Source organism: Anopheles arabiensis, chromosome 2 (assembly GCF_016920715.1).
Source record: "Anopheles arabiensis isolate DONGOLA chromosome 2, AaraD3, whole genome shotgun sequence".
Classification (NCBI taxonomy): domain Eukaryota; kingdom Metazoa; phylum Arthropoda; class Insecta; order Diptera; family Culicidae; genus Anopheles; species Anopheles arabiensis.
Window position 1 is genome coordinate 45515589 of NC_053517.1, and position 25416 is coordinate 45541004.

Here is a 25416-nt window from a genome sequence, read left to right on the forward strand (position 1 = left end):
GGTAGTGGGCGCGGCGTAATGTCCAACGAAGAGGAACCGTACCCATCGCACCGTCGTCAGCCGCATTGTCCGGTGTACACGTCGAACGTTAAATGGCCGATTGAGAACCTGGTCTATCTCGAGTACGATGTGCGTCGGTTCGAGCTGAGCAGCTGTGTTCCACTGAACGAAACGCACTCCTACCACGGCCATCTGCTGCTGACGGATGATATCGAAACGCGAAGCTACCTGCACCGGGCCCAGCTGCCCATGTGGCGCCAGAAGCTGCAGCAGCCGGGCACAGTGCCGTTCCAGTTCGAGGGCAACTGTAGTGAGTGTAACTTTCGCAACGAGTACATCACGCTCGTGCCAAGAGTGCGGCTGGATAAGGATGAGCCACCGCTCGAAGCAGAGCCGTACTGCACGGATGGCCAGCTAGGCGCTCAGAAGCCACCGCTGAGCCACATCACGATGATGCTTAATGGAGCGACCTCGGACCTGATGATGAAGCTGCTAATACCGGCCGCGATGCTGTTCGGTGGTGTGCTGCTGTTTCGGTTCTGTATCTGTAACAAAAAGTCTACGAAAGCTACCGTTGCACCGATGGTAGCGCATTCAAGTGAGAAAGCATAAGCATATGCGTATTTTGTTAATGTTTTGTGACTCATTTGTATTTCTCGAAAAGTGTGTAGCACGTTACATCTTTCATCATTATCAATTTCAAACTGTTTACACCCAACAAATGATCGGTGAATAAATATGCCAGTCCATTCTAACCTAGAACCAGGGATACCATCCACTGTACGTAATGCCCAACAACCTGCTGTCGATGGCCATCTCTAGCAGCATCTCGGTTTGCAGCTCCGTCGAGATCGTGGCCGTTGCACGCCGGCCCACCTTTTCAGTGCAGGCCGGAGCCGCCGCATCGACCAGCGCTAGATAGCCGACCAAAAAGTCCCGCTGCTGAGCGACGACACCGAACCGCAGCTCGTCCGTCAGCAGCTGCTTTGGATTGGCTCCGTTTAGCTTGCGCAAAACCGTATCCACACGCACCTGCGGGTTCCACTCCCTGTCCGAGCGTCGCTCCTCGGCCCGGCCACTCTCGCCCGGCTGTTCGACCATACGTTGCCTCGCCGCTCGCAACCAGTCCACCGTTGGCTCTCGTACGAAAACCTCGAGACACGCCCGCAGCAGCGTACGGCAGTTGCGCAAACACTGCAGCGTGTACAGGTGACATTTCTGCAACACACCCGCCAAGCGCATCGGTTCCATTACGCTCACGAACTGGGGCGTAAGCCGGAACGGTACCAGCTCCGGAATGGGTAGATCCCGCGTCCCGGCGCCGAAAGCAATGCCAAAGTCAACACCGACCAGCATACCGGTCGCCCGTTCCAGCACAATGTTGCTCAGGTGCCGATCACCGATCCCGAGCACCCAGCACGTCACGTTCATGGTGGCCAAACTTTTGGCAAAGTTCATGCGCAACCGATAGTACGCTTCTGGCGTGGCAGCCATATCGTACAGCGCACGTTTCAGCGTGTTGCCGCGGATCGTCTGTGCCAGCTCGACAAACTTCGACTGTAGCCGGTCGGGCATGCAGAACGCGGCCGCCATCCCGTACAGTGCCGGCGCGTTGTACGACGAAAGGTTGAACGAATCGTTTGCCGACGGGTCCAGCTGCTTCGATACGCTCATCAGAAAGCGCCCGAACTCGTGGTGCACGTGTGCCTGACCGCGATCGCCCGGGTTGTAACGGGGTGCGGCCTGCTTCGCTATTTCGCTCATCGCCACCGTCCCCTCCAGCCATCCGAACAGCCCGAAATTGGGCATTATCGGAACGACGTCGTACGTGCGCAGCTGCAACTGCTGCTCCCGGCAGCGCTGGTCCCACCGCAGCCGGTGCGTTATCTCCCGCTGCAGCTGCTGGATGCGTTGATCCTGCCGCAGATCTTCGCCAAACTTGGCCAAAAAGCGATACTCGTTGCCGTCGCTACCGCGGAACGTGAGCTGTATGGGCAGCCGAAGCGTACCGTACACGACCACATCCGGCATGACCTTCACGATCGTCACGTGCTGAGTGGGGTTCGGTGCACCCCGATCGAGTCCGTACTGGCCCGGAATTTCGACCAACTGCGTTGTGCTGCCGCGCTGCCCACTGCTGTGGTAATCCGCCAGCCAGGGGGAAAGATCTTCCAGCTGCAGGCGGGTCGTTTTGGTGCGCGGTCGCATCGATTCGAGGTTGGTTTCGAGTTCCTGCAGCTTCGCCAGTATCGTACCGCGATCTTCCAACGGATGAAGCGACTGCAACGTTCGAAACCGTTCGACAAGGGGCAATGCGGCACGGTAAGCTTGCCCGTAGCGCCACAGATCGTTCGTGTCCTGCGGGAAGACATCGGGCACTAGACGCTCGATGAACGTGCGGTAGGAAGGCTGATCGGTTACGCTAGCCAGATGCCTTTTCAGCTCGGCTATCATGTTGCTGAGCCGCGTTTCCGGCATCACCACGCGGTACAGTTCTGCCACGAAGCGATCCAGCACGGGGAAGCTTAGAGCCGCTCGGAACTGATTTACAAACGGTCGCATCGACGCGCCGGGCTGCAGCAGCTCTCCTAGCAGTAAACGCGCGGGGAAGTAGAGCGCCATCGGGTACTCCTGGACGAGTCGCATTAAAACTTCGTCCAGAAAGTGTTCCACTCCACTCGGTGCTAGTGGCCTGTCGGGCGTTGCTATCTGCATGTACGACAGTAGCTGCGGTATCCAGGGAAGAAAGTTCCACGAAGGCACGGAGCACGCGTTTTCGTGGAATTCTTTCCCGAGCACATCGTTTTGAAGATTCCGGAGCTGCAGCAGCACGGGAAATAGGTGCCGAGCCTCACGAGACCCATATTTGATCGCTGGCAGAAGGGATGTGAGAAGCAACCGCTCAACGGGAAGTTCCTCTGCTGCAGTGCGCGCCGGGTCCAGCTCGTCGTAGCAGTACCGAGCTAAGCGAAGGTGAGCATCGGCGAGCTGTTCCATAGAAGAGTCGTTCGCGCTGCTGCTACCTTCCCTGGAGCTTGATGGACCTTCGTCTAACAAAACATCGATTCCACATTGCAAGCATTGCATGGAAAATTTGCGCAATCTATCGCCCATAGACAGAGGCTCTTCGGTTAGATGCTTGCTCGAAGTATTCATTGCAGTTTGCATAAGTTCCACCAGCGTCGATGAATCTTTCTGTTCGATAATGTCGCTAGATGTCTTCAGCATCGTGCGCACAGTTTCGGAGTGATGGAAAAACTCCGTCCAGGCTCTTTGTTTCACCCCCCGTATGCCGGCCTCCTGCTCGAGGGGCACTAACTGGGAGTTTAGCTTCACCAGCTGCTTAAATCCACGCAGCAAAGCAGACGTCATGTTCGCTGCAGACGCCTCAACTACACGCACACGATCGTAGCGTATTCGGGCGATTTTGCGACGCAAAACTTGATCAACTTGTGGCTCACGGAGGCACGCTTCAAAGGCGCGCAGTCTTGCAATGATTTTGCCCGCAAACTTGACATTGTCCTGCTCGAAGGCGACATCCAGCAGGTTTAGCTCCAGCTCGAACAGCAGTTTGGACAGCTGGGTGACGTTGGTTAAGCTGTCGCTCTTCTCCCGCTCCTCCTCCTCCCTGGTGCATTTGGTTTCGAGCTGCTCCAACAGAAACCTTCGATAGGCTAGCAACGTATCCCAGGTGAGCAGCGAATCCGTCACCGTGGGTTGCGCATTGTTCCACGAAACCATCAACCCGCCGGCAGCTTGCTCTAGCTCGTTGGTCGACCGTTCCAGCAGCTCACTGTACGCAACCAGCTCGATCACTTTGCGTACGCTCAGCAAACACTCCGTACGCACCAGCTCGGACAGCACACCGGAACAGTGCCATTCGTCGAGGAACTGGCGCTTCGTTTGCTCCCCGAACAGGCGCGCCCGTACCATATCCTGGGCGGACAGGTAGAGCGCCGTCAGCTGCTCGCCAAACTCCTGCCGGATGTGTCGTTCGCGCTGCGGCATGTGTAGCCACTGCTCGAGCAGGCGATAGAACTCACGCCCTCCCTCATCGCCGGCCAGCACAAGCAGTGCGTTACCGTGCACGTAGTGCGGGAGCAGGTTTTCCTGGTTCCACTCGTCGCACCACAGCTCCTCATGGTTCGTCACCTGATTGCCGATCTCATCCAGCAACACGTCCCACTGGCCGAGCTGCAGCAGGCAGTTGAAGGCGGACTTGTAGCAGAAGTTGCGCTCATCGACCCGGGCCCGGCTCACACGCATGACCAGCTCGCAGTATGCTCGATGGGCCTGGCCGTACCGGCCAAGCGCTTCCAGCTCGATCGCCTCCCGCAGCTGCGGATCGCTGTCGAGCTTTTCGCCGAATATGCCCACCATCACGCTGTGCTCGTGCAGTGCGTGGTACAGGGTGGACAGTTGCAGCCAATGGTCCGCCTCCGACGAGACGGTGCCGGCGGTACGCACCGGTTCGTCATCAAACTCGGCACCGTCGGCTAGTTTTGCCTCCAGATAGAGGGCGCCCATCGGTAGCATGTTGCATGTGCCGGCGACCGAGGCGATGGTGCGTGGAGAGAGCGTAAATTTCCCCGACGCCTTGCCGAGCGTTAGTTCGATCAAGCCGCCGAAAAGATTGGGATCACACGCTTTCGTCGACTCCAGGATAGGGTTCAACGCTTCGTCTAGCCGCCCGACGAATCGATCCCACTCGTCCCCGACCATGCAACCGGTGCGACCTTCGCTATCTCCCACCAGCAGACACTCCACCAGACCGTTGAAGATGGCGACAAACGTTTGCCTGGCGCAGGTCGTATCCCTTCGGCAGAGTGCCTGCAGCGGGAGCAGAAACGCCAGCAGGTTGATCTGCAGATCGGGATAGTCGGCTAGCCGGTAGCGCCGGTACAGTGTCACCTTCGAGGTACTGTCACGCCGTTGCTCCGTGCGTTGCCGCTGGCTGGCGTAATGGCGACTGACAGCCCATGCCGTCTGCTGTTGACGGTTCGTCGCACTGTCCTTCAGGATGCGCTTTCGCAAACGCTCGAAGCTGCGATCCTGTTGCGCTGCCGTGTCAGTGCTGCTGCCCGTGCGCTGCGAACGGCGGTTAAGCTGTAGCGCGCTACTTTCAAACAGCAGCGTGTGCTGTTGCGTTGGCATTGCAAACGTTTCGTTGCCTTTGGTGAGTCGGCCGGGATCTTGGGTCGGTTCGAACGGGAGCTGCTTCTGCGCTGCACTGTCTAGCCCACCCAGCTGGGTGGCTCGGATCAGTTGCTCCATCTGCGAGCCTCGGCCAGTGATGAAGGATTGCAGCTGCCGCTGTTGCGAAGTTTCCGCAAACATCGGCGTCAGCAGGGTCATCGTGTGACGCTGGCGGGCCGCTGTCTCGATCGTGTACTCGCAGAACTTTACGTCCGCATTGAGATATTCGTGCAGAAACAGGCGATCCTTGGACTCGCGGCACCGGATGGCCGGATCGAGCAGGAGGGCTACCGCATTGCCAAGGAATTCCGCCTCTACGGTTGGATCGTACAGTTGCGCTAGCACAAACAGGAATCGCTCCTTGACGTCACTCGGCAGCTTGCCACTGTCTGTAAGGTACTCCAGTATTCTGCCCCGGATGGAGCTCGATCCCAGCTCAGTTTCGTGTGATCCGCACAACCCTCGTATCAGGTTCCGCCATACCGAGGTCCGACACTCTTCGGACAGCTCTGCCGAGCGATGCTCATGGATGTAGATCAATATTTCGAACGCCACTGCTCGGGCCTCGTTCGGCGTGCTCGGTTCCGTAGCGACTCGGCCGATCGGTTCGACTAGCTGCTGCAGATGCTCCAGCTCCCGCACAAGCGAAACCGATCGGTTGAGCAGATGTAGCGTCGGCAGCTGCAGCTCGCCATCCTGCAGCAGTAGCGTCAGCTCCATCGATGCAAGCTCTCGGTAAAGCTCGTCGTTAAACTTTTCCAGCCGCCCGCCGAGCAGCAGTTCCAGATACAGGCGCTTCTCACCGCCGGATGCGCTGGGGAAGCGATAACTCAGCACGGATAGGAACGGATCGGCAATCGAGGGGAACCCTTTGGCCGTTTCATACAAAACTTCGGCAAACTTTCGATCATACTCGCGCTGGATGCTGGTAAGCTTAGCGATACATTCGGTGTGGAAGGTTTCCAGCTCGCTGGTCTGCTGTTCGGGCTCCGGGAAACCATCGGGGTAGAGGTGTGCCAGACTGTGGCCTAACAGTAGTGCGGCCGACTTGAAGCTGGTACTGTCCGGCAGATCCAAGCACCGTAAAACTGCTCGCAGATAATCCTGCTTCGTGCTTTCCATCCATGGCACCAGCTTACCGCGTCCCTTGAGCAGCACAATCGTGCCCAACTGCAGGCCCGCAATCAGCTGCAGCTGTGATCGGTCTTCCGTGGGCTGCCGATGGGATACCATTTCGAAGAGCAGTTCCGCCGGTACGGTCAACGCTTCGTGCCACTGTACGATGACCTCCTGGATCAGTTCCAGGTTCAACCGTAGCACAGCCATTTTACGTGCACTTTGCTGCGGACAGGCATGCTTCATAATAAATCGTAACAGTACGCTCGCCAGCGAAGCGATCTCCCCGGTAGCACCTTCCCTTAGGGAACGGCGTGCCTCACCGGAAGCGTTCCATTCCAGCACCAGAGCAATCAAATCCGTCACCAGCGGGTTCAACCCGCGAAATATGTACCCGTCCACGATGAGCTGCATTAGCGGCCCTATCAACAGGGCCGCATGTGGCTGCAGCTCGTTGCGGCAGTTGTCGATCACTTTCGCGAGAAACAGGCGAACGTTTTTCTGCTGTCCCGGATCGGCTAACGAGCCGACGAGAAAGTGTACCACCGAATCGAGCGGCACCTTGGTGGCGGCCATGTGCCGAATACATCCGCACACCGTGGCCATTATTTCATGCCGGTTGATCTTTGTCCGTTCGAGCGAAACGTTCGATAGCGTCCCTTGCTGTCGTTTGGCCAGCTCGGCAGCATCTTTTTGGGCGACTTCGCGCGCGGACAGCACCACCGAGTGACTCATATCGAACCGGAACACCTGTTGGCTGAGCGACGATTCCATCACTACTGACAGGCCGGGATCTTTGAGCGCTGGCTTCCGTTGCGCCGGATCTCCTCCTGCTCCTCCTTCCCGCCTAATGGCAACACGCTTTTCGAACGTGCGTGACAGCTGCTCCTGCTCCTGGGTGCCCTCCAGATACAGCTCCTCATTGCTACAATCGATGAGATGGCGCCACAGGAATTCTCCCTTCTCGCGGCTCTCGCGAAACAGCAGCACCGAGTACATGCGCGCGTCCTCGTTCGTGTTGGAGATCAGTGCTACCAGTGCCCGGTACGCTGCGCACTGGTACTTGCGGAACAGTTCCGCCACGGTGCGATCGTTCGTGGGAAGCGCCACTCGCCGCACACCGTGCGCTCGTTTGCTAAAGTCTCCTATCAAACGTTGACCGCGCACCGGAGCACCCAGCGTATCGTGGGCCGAACCGTACAGCTCCTGTGCCACCGGACAGTTGTCCCCTGTTAGGATCTGTTTCGGCAGCAGGGCCGCGTAATGCTCAACCAGCCGGTAGCTGGCCGCACGATCGATTAGCGCATGCTCCAACGCCCAACCGGTGCGTCCATTTATCTCGACCATGGTGTTGTGCGAGAGGGCGCGGATGATGCGCGTGTAAAACTGCACGATCGAATCGTACCGGCAGTGCCACAGGGCGGTGCACAGATATCGCCGCAGGATCGTCTCCCGAACGACCGGCGCATAGGCGTGGTTGGCAAACAGCTCCCAAAGCTCCAGCAGTCGTTTGCATTGCACTTCGTGCGGTTGGTCGGCAAAAAAGCGCTCGGTTGCGGTGCGAAGCTCCGCCTCAGCAATGTGCCCGTCGCCATCGGGTGCCGTCATTTGAATGATCGCTTTTAGCAGCAGCGGCGAACGGGCAATGACCATCGCGTCCAGCAAACGCTCGAGACAGTTAAGGTATCCTATCCGTTCCGGACTGTTCGGGGGGAATTCGACTGAACGCAGGGGAAAATGCTTTGTCTGTAACGCTTCGAGCGCATTCTCAACCTCTGCCCAGTGCGATTCCGCTTCCGGTGCTCCGTTGGGCCCGAGAAGGGTCGGAAGCAGTACGATGGCTTTCGCTTTCAGCTCTATCGAGAGCTCGGACCGTGTACTTCCTATTAGCTCGGTTATCCATCGGCCATAGGTAGGATCGACCCGGTGATGAATTTCATTCAACGGGAAAGGACATATCATCGCCACACTGGACATTAGCTCGATCAACTGCACATCACATGCCCCGAACTGGTTCGATTGAAGGCGCGAACACTCAAGAGCGGTGACCAACCACCAGCCAGCAGCATTTCCACCAGACACTTTAGACAATCTGTGTTGGCCGCTTGCTTCCGATAGCTGTAATCCATCAGGTTGCACAGAAAGCGAACGATGAACGAGAAGTTTTCCGGCTTGAGCGCTTTGAAGAGCGTTGGTAAACAATTGGATGGATTCTGAAGAAACAGTTCATAAACTGCCGCACCAAAGCAAACGATAAAGTGCTCTCCGTGGCGAATGTTTGGCTGTAGCATGTCCTCACTCAAGCTGCACGTGATGACGAATTCTACCAGCCCATCGATATCATCTCCATGGCCAGTGCTGTCAGCCAAGCCAAAGATTGCTTCTAAAACGATCGTCCCAAAGCGTGTTGCAGACGGACTCAACACTAAACATACGCTTTCCTGTCCGATGGCTTCATAGCAATCTTGAAGCAGCTTGCGAGCAGCCAGAGGAATCCGGCCGTCTTTGGCAGTACTGGCCAATAGTGTTCGGTTTCGTAGGTGTTTCGCAATAAAGCGTAATCCTTTCGCAAGCTTCTGATCCTCGGCGTGAATTGTCCTTTGAATTAATAACGTTCTCATCCGTTCGCTGACATCCTCCATCACCGATATGAGCTGCTCGGTTAGTGCAATGGTAAAGCGTTGCCCAATAGGTTCGCTGCTTCGCTCAATCAACTGCAATACTATCGTTTCGAGCTGTGCCCAAAGATGGCGATCGCCTTCCACCTCGTGATGGATGGAAAAATTACAGTCTTGTCCAAGACGGTGCGGCTTGAACAAAAGGGCTAGAAGAAACTCGATCGTAGCTTGATCCTGCCACAGTTCTAAGACTACTGCTGAGCATACTGTGTCCTCCGAGTGCCTGGTAAGCAAAAGCACTAACATATCTACAACCTGAACAACGACTGCCGATTTCAGTGCATCGAAGCGTACAAACTTGTCCGCGCTCATACGCTGTTCGTAGTTCCTTTGCTGGAATGATTCGACCAGCTCGATGTTGGACATTATTTCTTGCACCGTGAAGTTAACTACCGAACGAAGGAAATACCTGACGGCGGGCAAAATGCGCCTTAAAAGCGTTTGCAGTAATTCGTCCACTACGAGCTTTTCTCTTCGCAGCCAACAGTACATATCAACCGTGGCAAGAAAATACTCCAACCAAAGAGAAATGTTTATAATGGGAGGATTCGTTTGCTCGTTGCGTAAACTTTCCAGCGTCGAAGCCCGCGCGATGCCCTGCAAACTGTCTGCTTGAAGGCAGATCGATACAATCTGTTCGTGGGTAAACTGTTTCGCAAGAAACTGTACTGCAGTCGCTACATCTCGCACTGTTTTCGAAAGTCGAGCAAACAGCTCCATACACTTTCGCCGGTAAAGCCGCTGCCGTGCGGCGCACTGTCGGAATAGCCAACGCACCAGATGTTCCATCTCACCGCCACCGAGCTCGGTTGGAATGAGCTGCCGACGACCGGACCGGGCGGATTCGTCACTGCTGCACCCGTTAAACAATGCTTTCCGCTGCTCAAACAGCTTGCCAAGATGATCGAGCGCAAGTAGATACTGTTCGACTATAGCACCATGGCTTCCACCGTTCGCCTCCGACGACAGTCCGATCTGCTCCTGCTCCGTCACGATCAAACCGATCGCGTACGAGTGCATCAGCTCGAAGCTGTAGCGCACGATGTGAAAATCTTCCTGCAGCAGCAGCCGAAACAGATTGTTAAAGGCCAGCGCAGACCCGTACCGGTGCGAGGCGTTCAACTCCAGCGCATGTGTCTTCAGTTGCTCCAGCAGGGTGCATTTGATCTTCCGGCGATCGTTCGATAGTTGAGTGCCACCGCACTGCCGGTTGGTCCATTGGAGAAATTCGCGCAAACAGCGCACGGACAGGTCGCGGATAGTGCTGCTGTGCTGCACGTTGGACGTCGCATCCAGCAGACAGTCGAGAAGGGCTCGCGTTCCTTGCTGGCCGAGTTTGGACGGCTGCGTTACAAAGTGGATGATTTGGAAGAGCAACGGTTCGAACATCTGACACACGGCCAGGTCTGTATCGCAGCTCAGCTGAAGCAGATGATGACATACCTGCGTCCTGAAACAGAAGTACAAAGATAACACACAAGTTAGAAACGACAGTAGGTGCGACGAACAATTTCGATAATTGCTATGAAGCAATGAAGCACATTATAACTTAGTCGATAGTCATTGTCCAGAAAAATCTTCCAGCCTTTTTGAGGTTTCCCATCACAAGCAAATGCTTTTACGGCTTAGTGTGGATTTCAACCGGAACCTCATCCAATGTCAAGATTTACCTCGTTTCGAGTGACTGTCCTACTCTTTTTAATATCTCCCTGCTTTTCTTATCCTAATCTCATGCCGGACGATTCACACCAGTGTGGATTTTTTTCGGAAAGTTGGCACACCGTACAAGACTTCCAGTGGAAGGCAAAGATTGTGCAGCTGAATCCGTCCGCTTCGGGCATTTGCCCGTTCGGAGGCTTTCCCGGCATACAGTTCCAAGGCAGCTGTGTCGACGTGTACGTCACGTACGCTGACAGTTTGTTGAACGTTACTATGGTTTGCCAAAGCGACATACATCACACAACGCGTGTGAAATGGACAAGCCAATATTCACCCCCAAAAGTGTATGCAGTCCGGTACCAGCTGCTGCCGAACGAACCCGATACCGTACTATTGGAGGGATGTGTACAAAATGTCAACAGGATGAAAGAAATTAGCTGGATGCGGTTGCAATCAGTCAAAAGCTTCAGCAAGGACGCCTACATCCAGCGGTACGAGGGAAGGAACAGGCGGAAATCCTATTTGGAAAACTATTTCTCCTATCGCTCCACATGCTCGTGCTCATATCACAACGAGGTTATATTTAATGTTAGTTCGGTCCGACCGGAGAACCATTGCCTTCTGTCGTGCGTTGTTGCCATGGACATGGTGTACATTGTGGTCTGCATAATTATTACACTGACGACATTCATCACCTGGTCGACGAAGAAGCTACCTCGTGTTAAAGGGATAGCGATGAACAAGTTGAAGCAGCTATCGAACGATAACAAGTGGGCTATTCATACCTAAACAATGTTAGAAATACAATTAATTTTCCATTTCAATGAAAGTTAGTTTTAATAAAATATATCAACTATGTATTCTAAGTTATAGTTTGTATTATAATCCCGCATCAAGTCAACGTAGACGGAATTCAACGACGTACTAGAACGATAGATGCACGACGAACATTACTCTATTGTACCCATTCAATTAGGCTATAACCTTCCAAGGTATTGGGTTTACCTGGGATTAGAAACGGACAAACGAGGTATGTGTTGATGCGTGCGATTAAAGCGTTTCAAGTAGGTGTAGAATTGGCAGAAGAAAGATAAGGTGTAACATCACTCGATACGGAGCGGGCCCGTGGTATAGTGGTCAACTCGCACGACTTAACAACAACATGCCCATCGTGGGTTCAAGTCTCATATACGGGAACGATCACCCGTAGCAAGAACTGACCATCCGGCAGCGTGGTACTAAATTAGTCTGTAAATCTTTTTATATAGACTAGGCTGGCATATGAGGTCCGTGGAGGTCGTTACGATGAGATGAGAGCAAAGAAGATAGAGTTTACGGGCATCTGAAGGAGAAACAAAGCAAGTGGCGGCGTGAGTTACGTGATGTGATTATGACATGTGTCCAGCAATCCATCCAGAATAGAGTTCAAAGACCATCGGATACACAGAACAGGATGAACAGTTGCATGTTTGAACTTAAGTGCATGAGTAACTATTGCTCACCTGCGCGCATGATTTGGATCCTTTTAAATGAGTGAAATAAGTAGTAGTGTTGTTGACCAATAACCTGCTAATGGATGTTACGAACTTCAGAAGGAAGTTTCCAGTAATCGAACTTTCTCCAATAAAACCGTGCCTAATATGCCTTCCTACAACTCGCAGTAAGTTAGTGTCTAACCACGACTTCTGACAACTAGTGCCCACCATGTCGCCATGGTGGATATTACTATCCACCTATGTGTGGATCACCATTTTTGGTGTTCAATCCATTGTACACAACAATTTCTGGTGCGTGGTGCCCTCCTCTTACTGGCAGCAGCGGGGCGATTTCAATCATACCGCCAAACTGCTACGCATAGTTCCCGATAACGGAGGCTACAGTCCGTACAACACCTTTCCCAACATGACCCAAATGGGCCAGTGTCTCGATATGCATCTGGGTTATCGCAAACACATCCTCAACGTAACGATCACCTGCCGCAACACGTACGTACCATCGGTGGATGTTGCCATCGGTCCGAGTGAACTGGGTAGGGTTTCCCGGCTAGACTTTCGGATTGACCAGAAGGGCTACATAACGCTTGTTAGCTGCTTCAAAATGAGTGAACAACTGGTACAATATGGTGAGCTGGTTGCTACGAAAGGCACCGATGACATTGCCCGGTATCAGTCGGAGCTGTACGGGATCAACGCCGGATCTATATTTCCAATGGTGCAGTACATTTCCTATCAACGTCCCTGTCAGTGCGTCTTTCGTAATGAATTTTTGTTTCACGTAAAGCCTGCAACCGATCGAGCAGCGATGGGAAGTGAAATGGATGAGAACGTCAGTTTACGCCAGTGGCGGTTCATTGTGCTAGGAGCTGTGCTGCTTCTAATTGTCCTTTGTGCCATAGTTAAGATAATGAAGTCATAATAAAAATGAATGTTTCGTATCTGGCAGCACTTACCACAATCCAGCCAGCTGATCCTGATAGCTAATGCCCAACAGATACAACACGATAGTGTGTAGAAGCTCGCACGCGGCCAGCTTTGTCGCACGGTCACTACACTCCACCGCCAGCTCACACACCCGGCCGACAATGCTGTCCAGCTTGATGCACGGCCGGGTGCCACTCTCGCAAAGCAGTCGTAGCTCCAGCGATCGACCACTATCTGCATCCCAACGCGTCAGTGAACTGCTGCTGCCCCTAGTTCTCCCGTGCATGAACGCGCTCCAGGTCCAGCTCATCCACCACCAACCAGCAGCATTCGTTCGGTTGCAAGTCGGCGAAAAAGTTTAATATACGCAGCTGGAACGTTACCAGCTCGCTCGTGTCTACGCTCTGCTCGATCCGATGCTGTTGCTTGATGCGTTCAATCTTGACTGCCGGCACGTTTGCCGTCCGTTGGCGCTTGAATTTGGCCAACCGTAAACTTTGAGCGGGCGGTTGGTTGGAGTCACGCGTTCGCAGAAAGGGTTCCAGGAGTGGTAGCACCTGTCGGAGCAGTCGCTCCCGTATCTCCCCTCGCAAAGGTGGGTAGCGGAAGCGTACAATACGCTGCAGCGAGTACAGTGCGGCCCGTGCGATGGACAGTAAACTTCGCCCCAAACGGAATGCGGTCCGGAACACGTCCACCATGAGCGGTTGCTTGCGGGTTTTGTCTTCAATGAAATCGACCAGCAAGCGTACCGGTGCATTGAGCACAAAGCGAAGACATGCCAGCTGCAACTCTCCGATCGCGTACAGTGCACGCTGTATCGTTTGCTCCAGATAGAACGCCAGTAAGATTTGCGTCGTTCGAAAATCCTCGGATGGCGCTTCCTGCTGTCGAAAGTACCCAATCCGTTCTGCCGTTGCAAGTCCCATCTCGATTAGCTTTACAAAGCCACTCACCAGCGGACGGTTCAGCGACTGTCTAACGAACCGCTCGAAGTACGGACGGATCCAATCGGCGAACAGTTCCCGAACAGCGGCGGGCGTTTGCGGACCATGCAACATGTCACGGTACAGTTCCACCAGATTGAGAAAGATGTGGTAGTCCTTCGGTTTGGTCGGTAGTAGGTCTATGTTGGGATCGCTGAAGAACAGCTCCTGTTGCTGTCCATCATCGTCCTGGAAGGTTCGCTTGCGGGTCGATAGATCAAGCTTTTCCACTATCACAAACAGCGTGTTCATGAACGCACGGTAGAGGGCAGGCAGCACGGATGAATCGTGTGCGCTTTGTGCTTTGTCCAGCAACCCCTGCCACAGGGGAAGATAGTTTTTGTACGTTACCAGGTCCCGCTTCCAGTCGGTTTTGGGCGTTATATCACCGGCGGCTACGTTTGACGATGGTACGGGAAGTGCTGCAGGAAAAGGCAATGCGTGTGTACAGCTCCAGACGATTCCCTGCAGCAGCACACTGTCGAGCAGCTGATGCCGGGTAGTTCCTCCAAGCTTCCCAATATTTTCCAGCATACTCACAACCGATCGTACAATCAGCTCGTGGTGCGCGGTGGAAATGTGGTAAAAATCGCGCACCAGTGCCACCGTCATCGTTTGCACCGAAACAAGCTGTACCGTGGAGAGCTGTTGGACGTGGGTAAGAATCTCCGACAGAGCTTGAATGAAGTCGGGTAAATATACAAGCATGTCAGCCGTGCTAGACGCTGACCGCTCACATATGCCCTCGATACGCTGCAGTACGATGGTGAGCAGTTCGTTCAGCGAGATGCTGGACGCTCCCGCCAACTGTTGACAGGGACCGGCCATGATTCCGAACCCACGGATAGCAATCCGAATCTCCAAACGATCCACAGTGGCCGAGCTTAGCAGTTTTCTGTAGTAGTTGACGTACTGGTTCAGTACATCTACCTTCGGTGGATATTCGCGCCCACGTTCCGCCGCTAGTTCTGGGGTGGACAATACACGGGCGACCTCTCCGTGGAATGCATACAAAGCTTTCAGCCCAGCGTCTCTATCCTCCTGGCTGCTTGATTTGATCCACCTGCCGGCCAGCATTGTTTGCCAGTGCACATGATCCGCGTACAGCTGCCACGAGAACAGCGTTGCATGGTTGCCTACCACGTGCAGAGCATTCCGGAAAACGGCCCGCTCGGAGCGGTTTTCTTCCCAGATGGAGAGCTTTTTTACCAGCAGGTAAAGCCGTTGGCGCAGTTCTCGATCGTTTTCCGACGGCGCAAAATGGACCAGGAAAAGATCCAGCCCACGTACGGCTCCCGCCAACGAAACGAGCGATGGGTAGTTTTCCTCCAGCAACTGTTTTTCCGCCGCGTTCAGAAATATGTCCCTCACTCGATCCGGCTCAGGTATACTGGCTGGAAAGTTTTGGGCAAGCTGGCCCAACAGTTCGTACAGATTCTGCTGAAATCGATTCGGAAGCTTTCCCTGCTGAAACACCAACAGCAGCTCTGCCGGAAGTTGATCGAGCTGTGCGTACGTTTCGTTTTGCAAACATCCGTAAGCCACGCTGTCTTGCAGTACGAGAGCGGCCAGCTCGCGGCTCCTTGCTGGCACGGAGGACGATTGGATGTATCGTAGGGCTATCGGCACAATCACCACCATCCGTTTGCCCATCAACGGCGAATGTTTCTCGATCGTTTTACGAAACAGTTCAAACGTACTCTCGATCACCTTCCCGAAGTGTTTCGCACTGGAGAATGATTTGTTCAGAAAGGCTACCAATCCGTTCGCTGAGGTGAGCATACACTCAAGATTGAAATCTGAAAGAACAAAGTTGAATAACACAAAACGGCTGATGGGTGAAAATTGTGGAAGAAAAATGCCAAGATGCAACTATCATACCAGTTTCGGCCTGGCTTTCTTCGGCCTTTTCGACAATGAGCTGTGTGATGCGATCGATAATGCTGCGTGCTTGAGGAATCTGTTGTGTATCGAGGCATGTTTTTAGCTGCCTCAAACAGGTGCTTAAATCCGATTCCATTGTGATACTGCTTCAAAATTGAACGTTCCTGTACTTTCCTGTATTTTCATGTACCGAGCACCGGCTTCGAACAATATTTTTCCCGAACGTGTACACAATTTCTTTTATTTCACCGTCACAGAGCAATACATCACAGTTGAAGCACAATAAATATGATAAGTTTTAAACGAAAAATGTGTTTTTATAAAATTCCGCTAACGATGTAAAGTGATTTCCTCCGCGGAGTAAAAACAACTGACCGAAGAGTTCGCGCGCCTTGATCGTTTGTTTTGATTACGTAGCTGTCAAATGCCACGGTGGTCGACCATCATTAAAATCTTTCGTTTAATTGTTATTGTAGTTTTTGAATGCATTTTTTAATTTGAAGTGTTTTTAAAATATTAATTCAATTTAATAATTTGTATACCACTCTTTTATTTATATTTTCCACATAAAATGTCACATTAGTGCAGCAAATTCTATCCAACCGAGCCACCACTATGCGACCGGCATTAGCTGCACGCGAAAAATTAGTGCCAACAAACGCAGAAAGACGAGAGCGGCGAGACGGGAAATTTGCTGCATTCAATCGATTTTCTAACGCCACCCGTGTTGTTGTGGCTCTCTGTCAGCGTTTGGCCAGGCCAGCAGTGACGTCAGCACACCCGCAGCACGCCGTCGCACTATCCACCATCTCGCTCGCGGTCGTTTTATGACGTCGGTAATTGCTCGCTCGACAGGCTCGACGCTACATCACATCAAACGCTGCTGGTCCGGCTCGCTTATCGGTGGCAAACAGTGTATCCGGCCGTCGGCGCTTCCGCAATCCGTCGTACGCAACGGCAGTGTCCCCGTGTGTCCATTCGGAACGAAGTTTAGCGTGATGGGCAAACCGAAGGTGGTGTTTGTGCTCGGTCCGCCCGGCTCGGGCAAGGGTACGCAGTGCGAGAAGATAGTGAAAGAGTTTGGCTACACGCACCTTTCCGCCGGGGATTTGCTGCGCGAGGAGCGCAACCGGGAGGGGTCCGAGTACGGAGCGCTGATTGAGGACAACATTAAGAACGGGCGGATCGTGCCGGTGGAAATTACCTGCGCCCTGCTGGAAAATGCCATGAACAAAACCACCGAGGTGAGCGTATAATGATGATGATGGTGCATGATGGTGGTGGTGTGCGATTTTTGCACCACGGGCCCTTCCAGCATACTATCCTGGATTGGCATACCGATAAGGGTGGGAACGCACTTGAAAATGAACGTGTGTGGAATATTATTACACAATCAAGTGCTGTCGAATGCGTGCATGTCGATTATTGGTGGTGTGTGGTGGTAGTGATTACCAAATGGTCACTGCGCGGGGGGTCAGACTGGGTGACACGCGCGGTAGCAGCGTGGTTCAAGTTCGGTGAATTTCCAACGGGACGCATTTTTACGCAATATCTATACAGTATTTGTTATTTTTAGACCACCACCATACGCTAGAAAGGCCCCCCAACCGAACGTTGTAGCTTTATAATGAGATTGGCACATGGCGCCTAGAGCACACGTCTAATCGGTGACCGTATTTCCGTACCCCTCTCCCGTACAGGCGACCGGTAACGATCGATTCCTGATCGATGGTTTCCCCCGGAACGAGGACAACCTGCAGGGCTGGACGAAGAAGATGGCCGACAAGGTCGAGCAGCAGTTTGTCCTGTTCTTCGAGTGCTCCGAACAGCAGTGCACCGAGCGGTGCCTGAAGCGGGGCGAGAGCAGCGGCCGCTCGGATGATAATGCGGAAAGTTTGAAGAAGCGCTTCAACACGTACATCAACGACACGGTGGCCATCATTAAGCACTACGAGGAGCTGCAGTTGGTGAAGAAAATCGATGCCAGCGCCGGCCCGGATGCGGTCTTTGAGCACGTGAAGGCAATTTTCGGCGAGCAGAAGTAGATGAGTGTGGCGGGGTAGTCGGTAGGAGTACGAAGGCAAAACTACACGCTAATTTGAATAGAATCCGGTTTTTTCATATCATTAAGCAGACGCCAGCCATAACAGGTTGTCGCCGGGAAGCGTCGGTCAGTGGAGTTTGAAATAGCTGTTTTCCGACTGCAACGATGCGGAAATGCTATGCGCTCTCCACTCAAAGCTGCCGGCCTACATTCCTCAATATCGAAAACACAAGCGCCTCCCCCACTCCTTTCTCTGTACCCTTTACTACCGGTGAAAAATCTTGCGAGCTTATTAAATGTCCCTTTTAGTTTCCCTTTTCCGTTTCCCTTCCAGTATTTTTAACCAATTGTATGCAATATGTATATCCTATGCTAGAATGGCATAATTCAATGTACTGACAATTTTTGCAACTGAAAACGCAAACCGTAAAATCAGCAGTAAAGTATTAATTTCACTCTTGTTAGGTTTGTTTCTGCGGTGAAGGAATGTGAAATGGGGTATATAAGGGATCGGATCGCTCGTGCATGGTGAATCGTACACCAAATCCTGTCGTTTATGTGAAAGTTTTTTTTTGTAAGACAGTGCTAATTTCCTTCAACTATTTTTGTTTCATTTGCATCCTGTTGATTACTTTCCTTTTTCTTTCTTCGTCTCGAATGGTGTGAATGTAAATGAATTGATGAAACGATAATAAACATTAGAAATATATGGTGTCACGTTACAAATGCTAATGCGCAAAGATTTTTACTGATTTTACAATAACAAAATATTCCTGTACAACATTAACAAACCATTTATTTCACTTTGACCGTTCTTGTCAGCCGCGATTTCGAATGAACAAATGGCGAAACTGTTGCAACTTGGCCTCGGTTATCACCACACTCACCAGCAACCGTTCGGCGTTGTTCGGATCGGCGGCCGACTCCGTCACGGCCGCATTCTTGTACAGCCACGCCAACTCCTGCCCACCCATCGGCACCCGTATCACCATGCGCTGCCGTCCCGTAGCGCGCAACACACGTCGTTCAACCTCCAGCAGCAACTCGTGCACACCGACCAGCGTGCGGGAGGAGATGAGATGCAGTCGCTGCTGCTCGCCGTCACCACTGTCCATGCGCAGGTCGGCCGAGTCGGCAACTAGATCGATCTTATTGCCCACATTAATGATACGCTCCGGGGTAAGCGCTCGGTACCCGTTGTTGCCCTGCTGCATCAGCTTGCCCAACGTGCGCTCCACGTGCGCACGCTGCTCCGCACAGTTCTCGTGCGCCATGTCCTGCACGTGCACGATCACATCGGCCAGCATAGCGTCTTCGAGCGTGGCCACGAAACATTCAATCAGCCCGGTTGGTATGTCCGCCATAAAGCCAACCGTGTCCATGTACAGCACCTCGAGCTTGCAGGGCAGCAGGCCGGCGTGAGCCGTCACGTCCAGCGTTGCAAACAGTTGATCCCGCGGCTGCAGGCTTTGCTCCTCCGTCAGCGCTTTAATGAGCGACGTTTTGCCCGCATTGGTGTAACCGACCACGGCTACGACGGGGAAGTTTTTCTGCCGGCGTCGATTGCGCAGCAGCTCACGGTGGGAGCGGATCGTGGCCAGTTCGTTGCGCAGCTTGCGCTCACGCAATTGTAGCATTTGTCGTTGGGAGTCGCTCAGAAAGATACGACCGCCGCCTTTCGTTGATCCTTCCTGGTCCTTCACCTGGGACCAGATGTACGGTAGCTCAGCAAGGGCGACCTGCAGCTTTGCCTCCATGCTGACCGCGTGCAGCCGAAGTATCTGTACGACTACCGAGTAACGATCCATCACTGGCAACCGAAACACTTGCTCGAGCGTTTGCTTCTGGCCGTAGGTCAGTGTACCCTTGGAGATGAACACACAGGTGAGTGGTGTGCCGGTTTCTTGCCGCGCCTGGATGATACCTTTAAGTTCCTCCAGCTTACCGGTGCCGAACAGTTGCCGCTTGTCCAGCGTTTCCACTGGCACCTTCATGCTGAGCTCAATGTTCCATCGGGGCAGCGAACGGACGAGCGCTTCCGCCTCCTGGAGCAGTAGGTCCGGTTTGGTGGGATTCTTCCGTGGTCCCCATTTGATGTACGGTTGTATGATCACTACATGCTGTACGTTGAGGATCTGTTTCGTTACATGCATTGCACTGGATGCAACCGTGTCGTACTCGCGATCCTCTATAAGCTCCGTCCGTTGATTCATCGTTTCATCCAATGCTTCATCATCGTCTTCGTGTTTTGATCCGATCGCTTTCTGTCGCTGGCCAGCTTGCTTTCCTCCCTTGTACTTGCTCGAATCGGTGTACTTTTCTCGGCAAAAGAAGAGTTGTGTTAATTTTCGGTATCGTTCCACCTCGTTGCGGCACTTTGGTTGGAAGGATTGTAGGAAAACATTCTTCACGCACGCCTTCCGAACGATAGTTCTTACGCTTAATCCTAACATTGTAATCTAAAATCTGTGCTAGTGTGTGTGTTGTGTGTACGACCCGTTCGCACTCTAAACAATCGTCTCCTTCGACGGTACAGCCGGTTCGATCGCGTCCTGCAGCACACTGTACTTCTCCTCGACGGCCATCCACCGGGCCTGGCAGGCACGGGTACGGTCGGAGGTCACCTTGTACGCGGCACCGGTTGCGACCAGCGTAGCCACCAGTATGTTGCCCTTCTTCGTGTACGGCAGATAGCGCTGGCCGATTTGCTGCAGGAAGTAAATGCCCGCAAACCCGAGCGAAAACGTCGCCAACCCCGTAAACAACGACCGGCTCATGCACTCGATGTACGAATCGAAGCCTGGATGTTTGTCGCGCTGTTGGTCCTTCAGCTGACGTATGTCGTTCATTGCGTTGCCACGACGGGTGTTTGCCGGATGGATGAGGTAGGCCAAAAAGGGGCTTTATTGGCTCACTGCCCAACGATTGTTTGTCTGGTGCGATTTTTGGTCGGCCACGTTACGCAACCTTCACGATTCTGCTAAAGTGCGATCGCTGACCGCACGAAATGGTCTGTTTTGGGAGTGAGGAACATAAACAAACACGCACACACTCGCACCAAGAAGCAGGTTGCGAAATCATAATAAACGCGACAATTTGACGTGCGAGTGACGTTGGCGAGAGATGCAACTTGAAGGCCAGAAAAGATTCGTTATTGGCAATAAAATTAATTTTTTGTGCGATATTAAAAGCATTAAAATAATGGAACAATAATATGGAACGAAAGATTTTATTTGAATCTTTCCTCTTACCTATAGTAGGTATTACTTTCTCCAAACGAACTTACAATTTCGTTTCGCACTGTAATCATTAGCTGTCAAACGCGACGAATACGCAGACATCATACAAATGGTGTAAACAAACACGTCCCCCGATTTTCTCCCGTTTTCGCGAGGACAATTTTATCCAGTTCGGTCGGGGGTTTGCTTTGTGCTACGCGCTTAAACATGGACACAGTAGCCACGATGCGAGCAGATAACGCTAGCCTGCGCAAGATTCAATCGAAACTCGTCCAGTGGGAGTTGAAGGAGAACCCGCTCGCGCCGCTCAGTGCCACGCAAACGGATTTCATCAATCGTTTAACCGATCTGGCCAATGGAAATGCGGTCCCGCAGGCAGGAGTGAGTACGACCAAATAAATAAATAAAAAACCAATCCCTTATTGTGCTGCTGAACTACTAGGACGGTGCGGGATCTGCATCATCAGCCGACCATGAGGAGCAAGCGCCATCCGGCGAGCTGCCGGCTTCGTTGGAGCAGTTCAAACAGTCCGCCTGCGTCATCGATTCCACGCAAAACTTTCTGTCCTGGTACAACTCGATCGATGCCGAAATTCTCGAACACTTTGACGATGTGTACCTGGAGTACTACGAGCAGCTCCGAGCGCGCACCAGCGAATGCGACCAGATGGTGCAGGAGATCGACGTATCGCTCGATTCGCTCCGCCAGCTGACGCAGGAGTTTAACTTTGTGTCGGAGAAAACGGCCTCGCTGCATCAGGCCAGCGAAAGTTTGCTGCAGGATCAGGCGCGCCTCAGCGACACGGGCGAGGAGATCAAGAAGCGGCTGAAGTACTTCACCCAGGCCGAGAGCATATCCCAGCGGCTGCACAATCCAACGTTTTCCGTCTCGAACGAGACGTTTGTCGATATGCTGAACACGATCGACGATTGTCTGGAGTATATGCGCACGAATGTGAGTCCGATATCGATAAACCATTGATCTTAAATTAATTCTTCACTAATGATACTTTCTTTTGCAGCCCACATTCAGCGAAGCAACGGCGTATGCGGTGAAGTATCGGGCCTGCCTTTCGAAAGCAACACAGATGATGAAGGCGTACGTGTTGGGCATTCTTTCCAATGCGACCGCCCAGGTACTCACACCCAAGGGCTCCGGCGTTCCTCGCTCGCTGGAAGCGCTCGATCAGCCGAAAGTGAACGATCCGACGGCAGATGCAGCGTTTGTGCTATTCTACGGAAAGTTCCAAGCTTCTTCGCCACGCGTCAAACGCATCACTGCCCTGATTGAGGAGCGGCTCGATCGCAGTCCCGACTACGAACAGTTGCTGGGAGAGTTGCATCAAAACTATCTAACACAGCGCGCCACGGTAATTTGGCTAAGCGTTTGATGGGGTTGGACTTAACATAGCAATCTCTTTGATGTTTCCCCTTTCTCGTAGATTATGAGCGCTGGTGTGGACCAAGCGATTAAAGACCTCGCCAAAAAGCATAAAGGAGATCATTGCGCTTTGGTGCGTTCCGCTTGTGCCTTTATGGTGCACATCTGCCAGGATGAGCATAGGCTGTTTTACCAGTTTTTTGCCAAACACAGTGCGCAACTGAGGTAGGTTTTTGGGTGACTGACTGCTTTGTGCAAGAATTAGCGGCCGTCGTTAATCGTAATTTGTTTTTTTTTTGTAGCATTTACATGGAAGGACTGTGCACCATATTGTACGACACCCTTCGGCCTTACATTATACGCATCGATCATCTGGAAACGCTGGCCGAAATCTGTAGCATCCTGAAGGTGGAAATGCTGGACGAACACGTCTCCTACAGTCGTAAGTGTACAGTAACGCGTCTACTTTAATGTCCTTTTTCGCTATAAAATCTCCTTTCTCTCCGTGTCGTAGCTGACTCGCTCGAAGCCTTTGCCAAAATTGTATACCAGCTGCTGCAGGACGTACAGGAACGGATCGGTTTCCGGGCGCAGAACTATCTCGAGTCCGACATCCGTAATTATCGGCCCTCGGCGGGCGATCTCGCCTACCCGGAGAAGCTGGAAATGATGGAAAGCATCGCTCTGTCGCTGCAGGAAAACCAGAATCCCCATGTCCACCTGCGGCGGGTAGATTCGCGCAGCTCCATCGCATCGGGAATGTCGGTCGCCTCGCTCGAAGCGACACCGCCGTCGGCCAACGATTCGGTGCTGAAGGTGCGCACTGGGGGCAGCTCGCCTGCCGACATGCACGGCATGTGGTACCCGACGGTGCGCCGTACGCTCGTCTGCCTGTCGCGGCTGTACCGCTGCATCGACAAAACCATCTTCCAGAGCCTTTCCCAGCAAGCGCTGGCACATTGCATTTACAGCGTTTCGACTGCCGCCAGCCAGATCGCACAGAACCGTACCACGATCGATGGCGAGCTGTTCGAAATTAAGCATCTGCTCATTCTGCGCGAACAGATTGCACCGTTTCGGGTGGACTTTACGGCGAAGGAGACAAGCCTGGACTTTAGCAAGGTGCGGACGGCCGCCTACGAACTGCTGCAGAAGCGGAAGCAACTGTTTTCGCTCGGATCAAACAACGCGTTGCTCGAGTTTCTGCTCGACGGTACGCCGCAGGTTCGCGAACAGTTGCTCGATTCGCGCAAGGATGTGGACCGGCAGCTGAAGACGGTGTGTGAAACGTTCATAAAGGACGCAACGAAGCAGCTGGTTGGGCCAGTGCTCACGTTTATCGAATCGGCCCAGAACCATCTTCGCAATCAACCGGGCGGAGCGAAACCGGCCCCGGTGGCTGGGGCAGGTGGACCGACGACACCCGGCACTGTTCCAGCGGCCGGTCAAAGCACGGGAATGGCACTGCGAATGGCACCGTTCGCCGCCCCGCAGCAGATTAGTTCCATCATACAGGAGTGTCTGCGGAATATCAAATCGAAACTGGCGGGACTGCAGCGATCGATGCAGCTCTACCTCGCCAACAAGGATACGGAATTTATCCTCTTCCGACCGATTCGGGTATTCCTTTTGTGAAGCATTTCTTGTTGCATTCATGCTAACCCTTTTGTCCCCTTTTTTGTTGTTTTGCAGAACAATATCATCGGTTCGTTCGTGAAGCTGGAACAAATTCTTATGCTGAACGCGTACTCAAAGGACGATCTGACGATCGTGAGCTGCCCATCGGCCGAACAGATTTCCGTGCTGCTTTCGAGCGTGAATCTCGCCGGTGGAGCGACGGGCGAACAGCCGGTACCATCGTTTGGCAAACCCCAGCCGGTACGAAAGATAAGCACTTCGTCGATTGGTAGCAACGCCGCGGAGGCAGTGCCACCCGCGAAGGCTCCAGTCGAAAAGAAGGTCAGCTTCGATAGCGGAGCTAATACGGTGGTCGAAATCGACCGGGACGAAGAGCAGGACACGGAAAAGGGAAAGGAAGTGATAGTGGAAACACAAGAAGCCGAAGTGCCCGTAGAACAATCCAATCAATAGGATTCCGCCAGCGCTGTACAAAGTTAGATGAGGAAAATATTGTTTTTCACCATTTCCAAAGTAATTTTTCTTATATTTCAAAGCGTTTCCTGGGCACATCTATTGTAATGACTTCCTGTAAATTCGCATTGCCTTTTTAATGTTCTATGAATTAAAGTATTATCTTATTGGTCTATTATCGCAATGGTGAGTTTTTTGCTGCATTTATTAATGATTTTCTTGGATTGCGTTTGAATTGTAAGGATTAATGCAAAGCACTTGACATAATTTAGAAAAAGTAGCATATAAATTCAAATTATAAGGATTGTACTTCGGTATGATATATTCAAGGGGAACAAAAAAATGCATTAATTTGAACCTTTTTTGGTAGTTTACTATCAATTTTACTTAAATTTAATGTTTTTAATTTAATTTAATGTTGCATTTATTCTTTCGGGGTTTTTGCATGAATAATGTCCATTTGTTGAAATAAAACAAAAAAAAAACATCCTAAACGCAGCTCCATAAAATAAACATTTGACACCCCTGCTAGTACAATAAATACAGGGATTATTTATAGTGTTAACTTAAGTGGTCTACAGAAAAGAAATACCACACAAACATATAAGAATAATCACAAATAATGACTCGTCTCGATATGAAACCTTCCTAAGTAAATAATCACTAAGAAAGTGTAAAATAACAGCCACATTAAAAACGCGTTTTCAAATTTATCTTCCAGA

The 25416-nt window shown here is 52.4% G+C and overlaps 5 protein-coding genes across 5 annotated transcripts; 2 read left to right on the forward strand and 3 right to left on the reverse strand.

Moving 5' to 3' along the window:
* Positions 1-629: 629 nt before the first annotated feature.
* LOC120904816 (DNA-dependent protein kinase catalytic subunit-like) lies at positions 630-16296 on the reverse strand. The gene is given in 5 exon segments (XM_040315197.1): positions 630-8496; positions 8499-10440; positions 13099-13329; positions 13364-15854; positions 15937-16296. Coding segments are annotated over 5 exon segments (12543 nt in total). The 5' UTR covers positions 16076-16296; the 3' UTR covers positions 630-756.
* Positions 16297-16573: 277 nt separating this feature from the next.
* On the forward strand, positions 16574-18039 carry LOC120904803 (UMP-CMP kinase). The gene is made up of 2 exons (XM_040315171.1): positions 16574-17183; positions 17640-18039. The coding sequence occupies exons 1-2, from the start codon at positions 16767-16769 to the stop codon at positions 17982-17984; spliced, it is 762 nt and encodes a 253-aa protein (XP_040171105.1). The 5' UTR covers positions 16574-16766; the 3' UTR covers positions 17985-18039.
* A 651-nt stretch (positions 18040-18690) lies between these two features.
* LOC120904794 (putative GTP-binding protein 6) lies at positions 18691-20458 on the reverse strand. The gene has a single exon (XM_040315142.1). It carries the CDS (start codon positions 20434-20436, stop codon positions 18802-18804), a length of 1635 nt encoding a protein of 544 aa, XP_040171076.1. The 5' UTR covers positions 20437-20458; the 3' UTR covers positions 18691-18801.
* Positions 20459-20463: 5 nt separating this feature from the next.
* Positions 20464-21060, reverse strand: LOC120904809 (transmembrane protein 141). The gene has a single exon (XM_040315183.1). It carries the CDS (start codon positions 20830-20832, stop codon positions 20491-20493), a length of 342 nt encoding a protein of 113 aa, XP_040171117.1. The 5' UTR covers positions 20833-21060; the 3' UTR covers positions 20464-20490.
* A 237-nt stretch (positions 21061-21297) lies between these two features.
* On the forward strand, positions 21298-24878 carry LOC120896201 (conserved oligomeric Golgi complex subunit 3). The gene is made up of 7 exons (XM_040300164.1): positions 21298-21603; positions 21665-22177; positions 22245-22592; positions 22665-22828; positions 22906-23045; positions 23118-24223; positions 24296-24878. The coding sequence occupies exons 1-7, from the start codon at positions 21430-21432 to the stop codon at positions 24692-24694; spliced, it is 2844 nt and encodes a 947-aa protein (XP_040156098.1). The 5' UTR covers positions 21298-21429; the 3' UTR covers positions 24695-24878.
* The last annotated feature ends 538 nt before the right edge of the window (positions 24879-25416 follow it).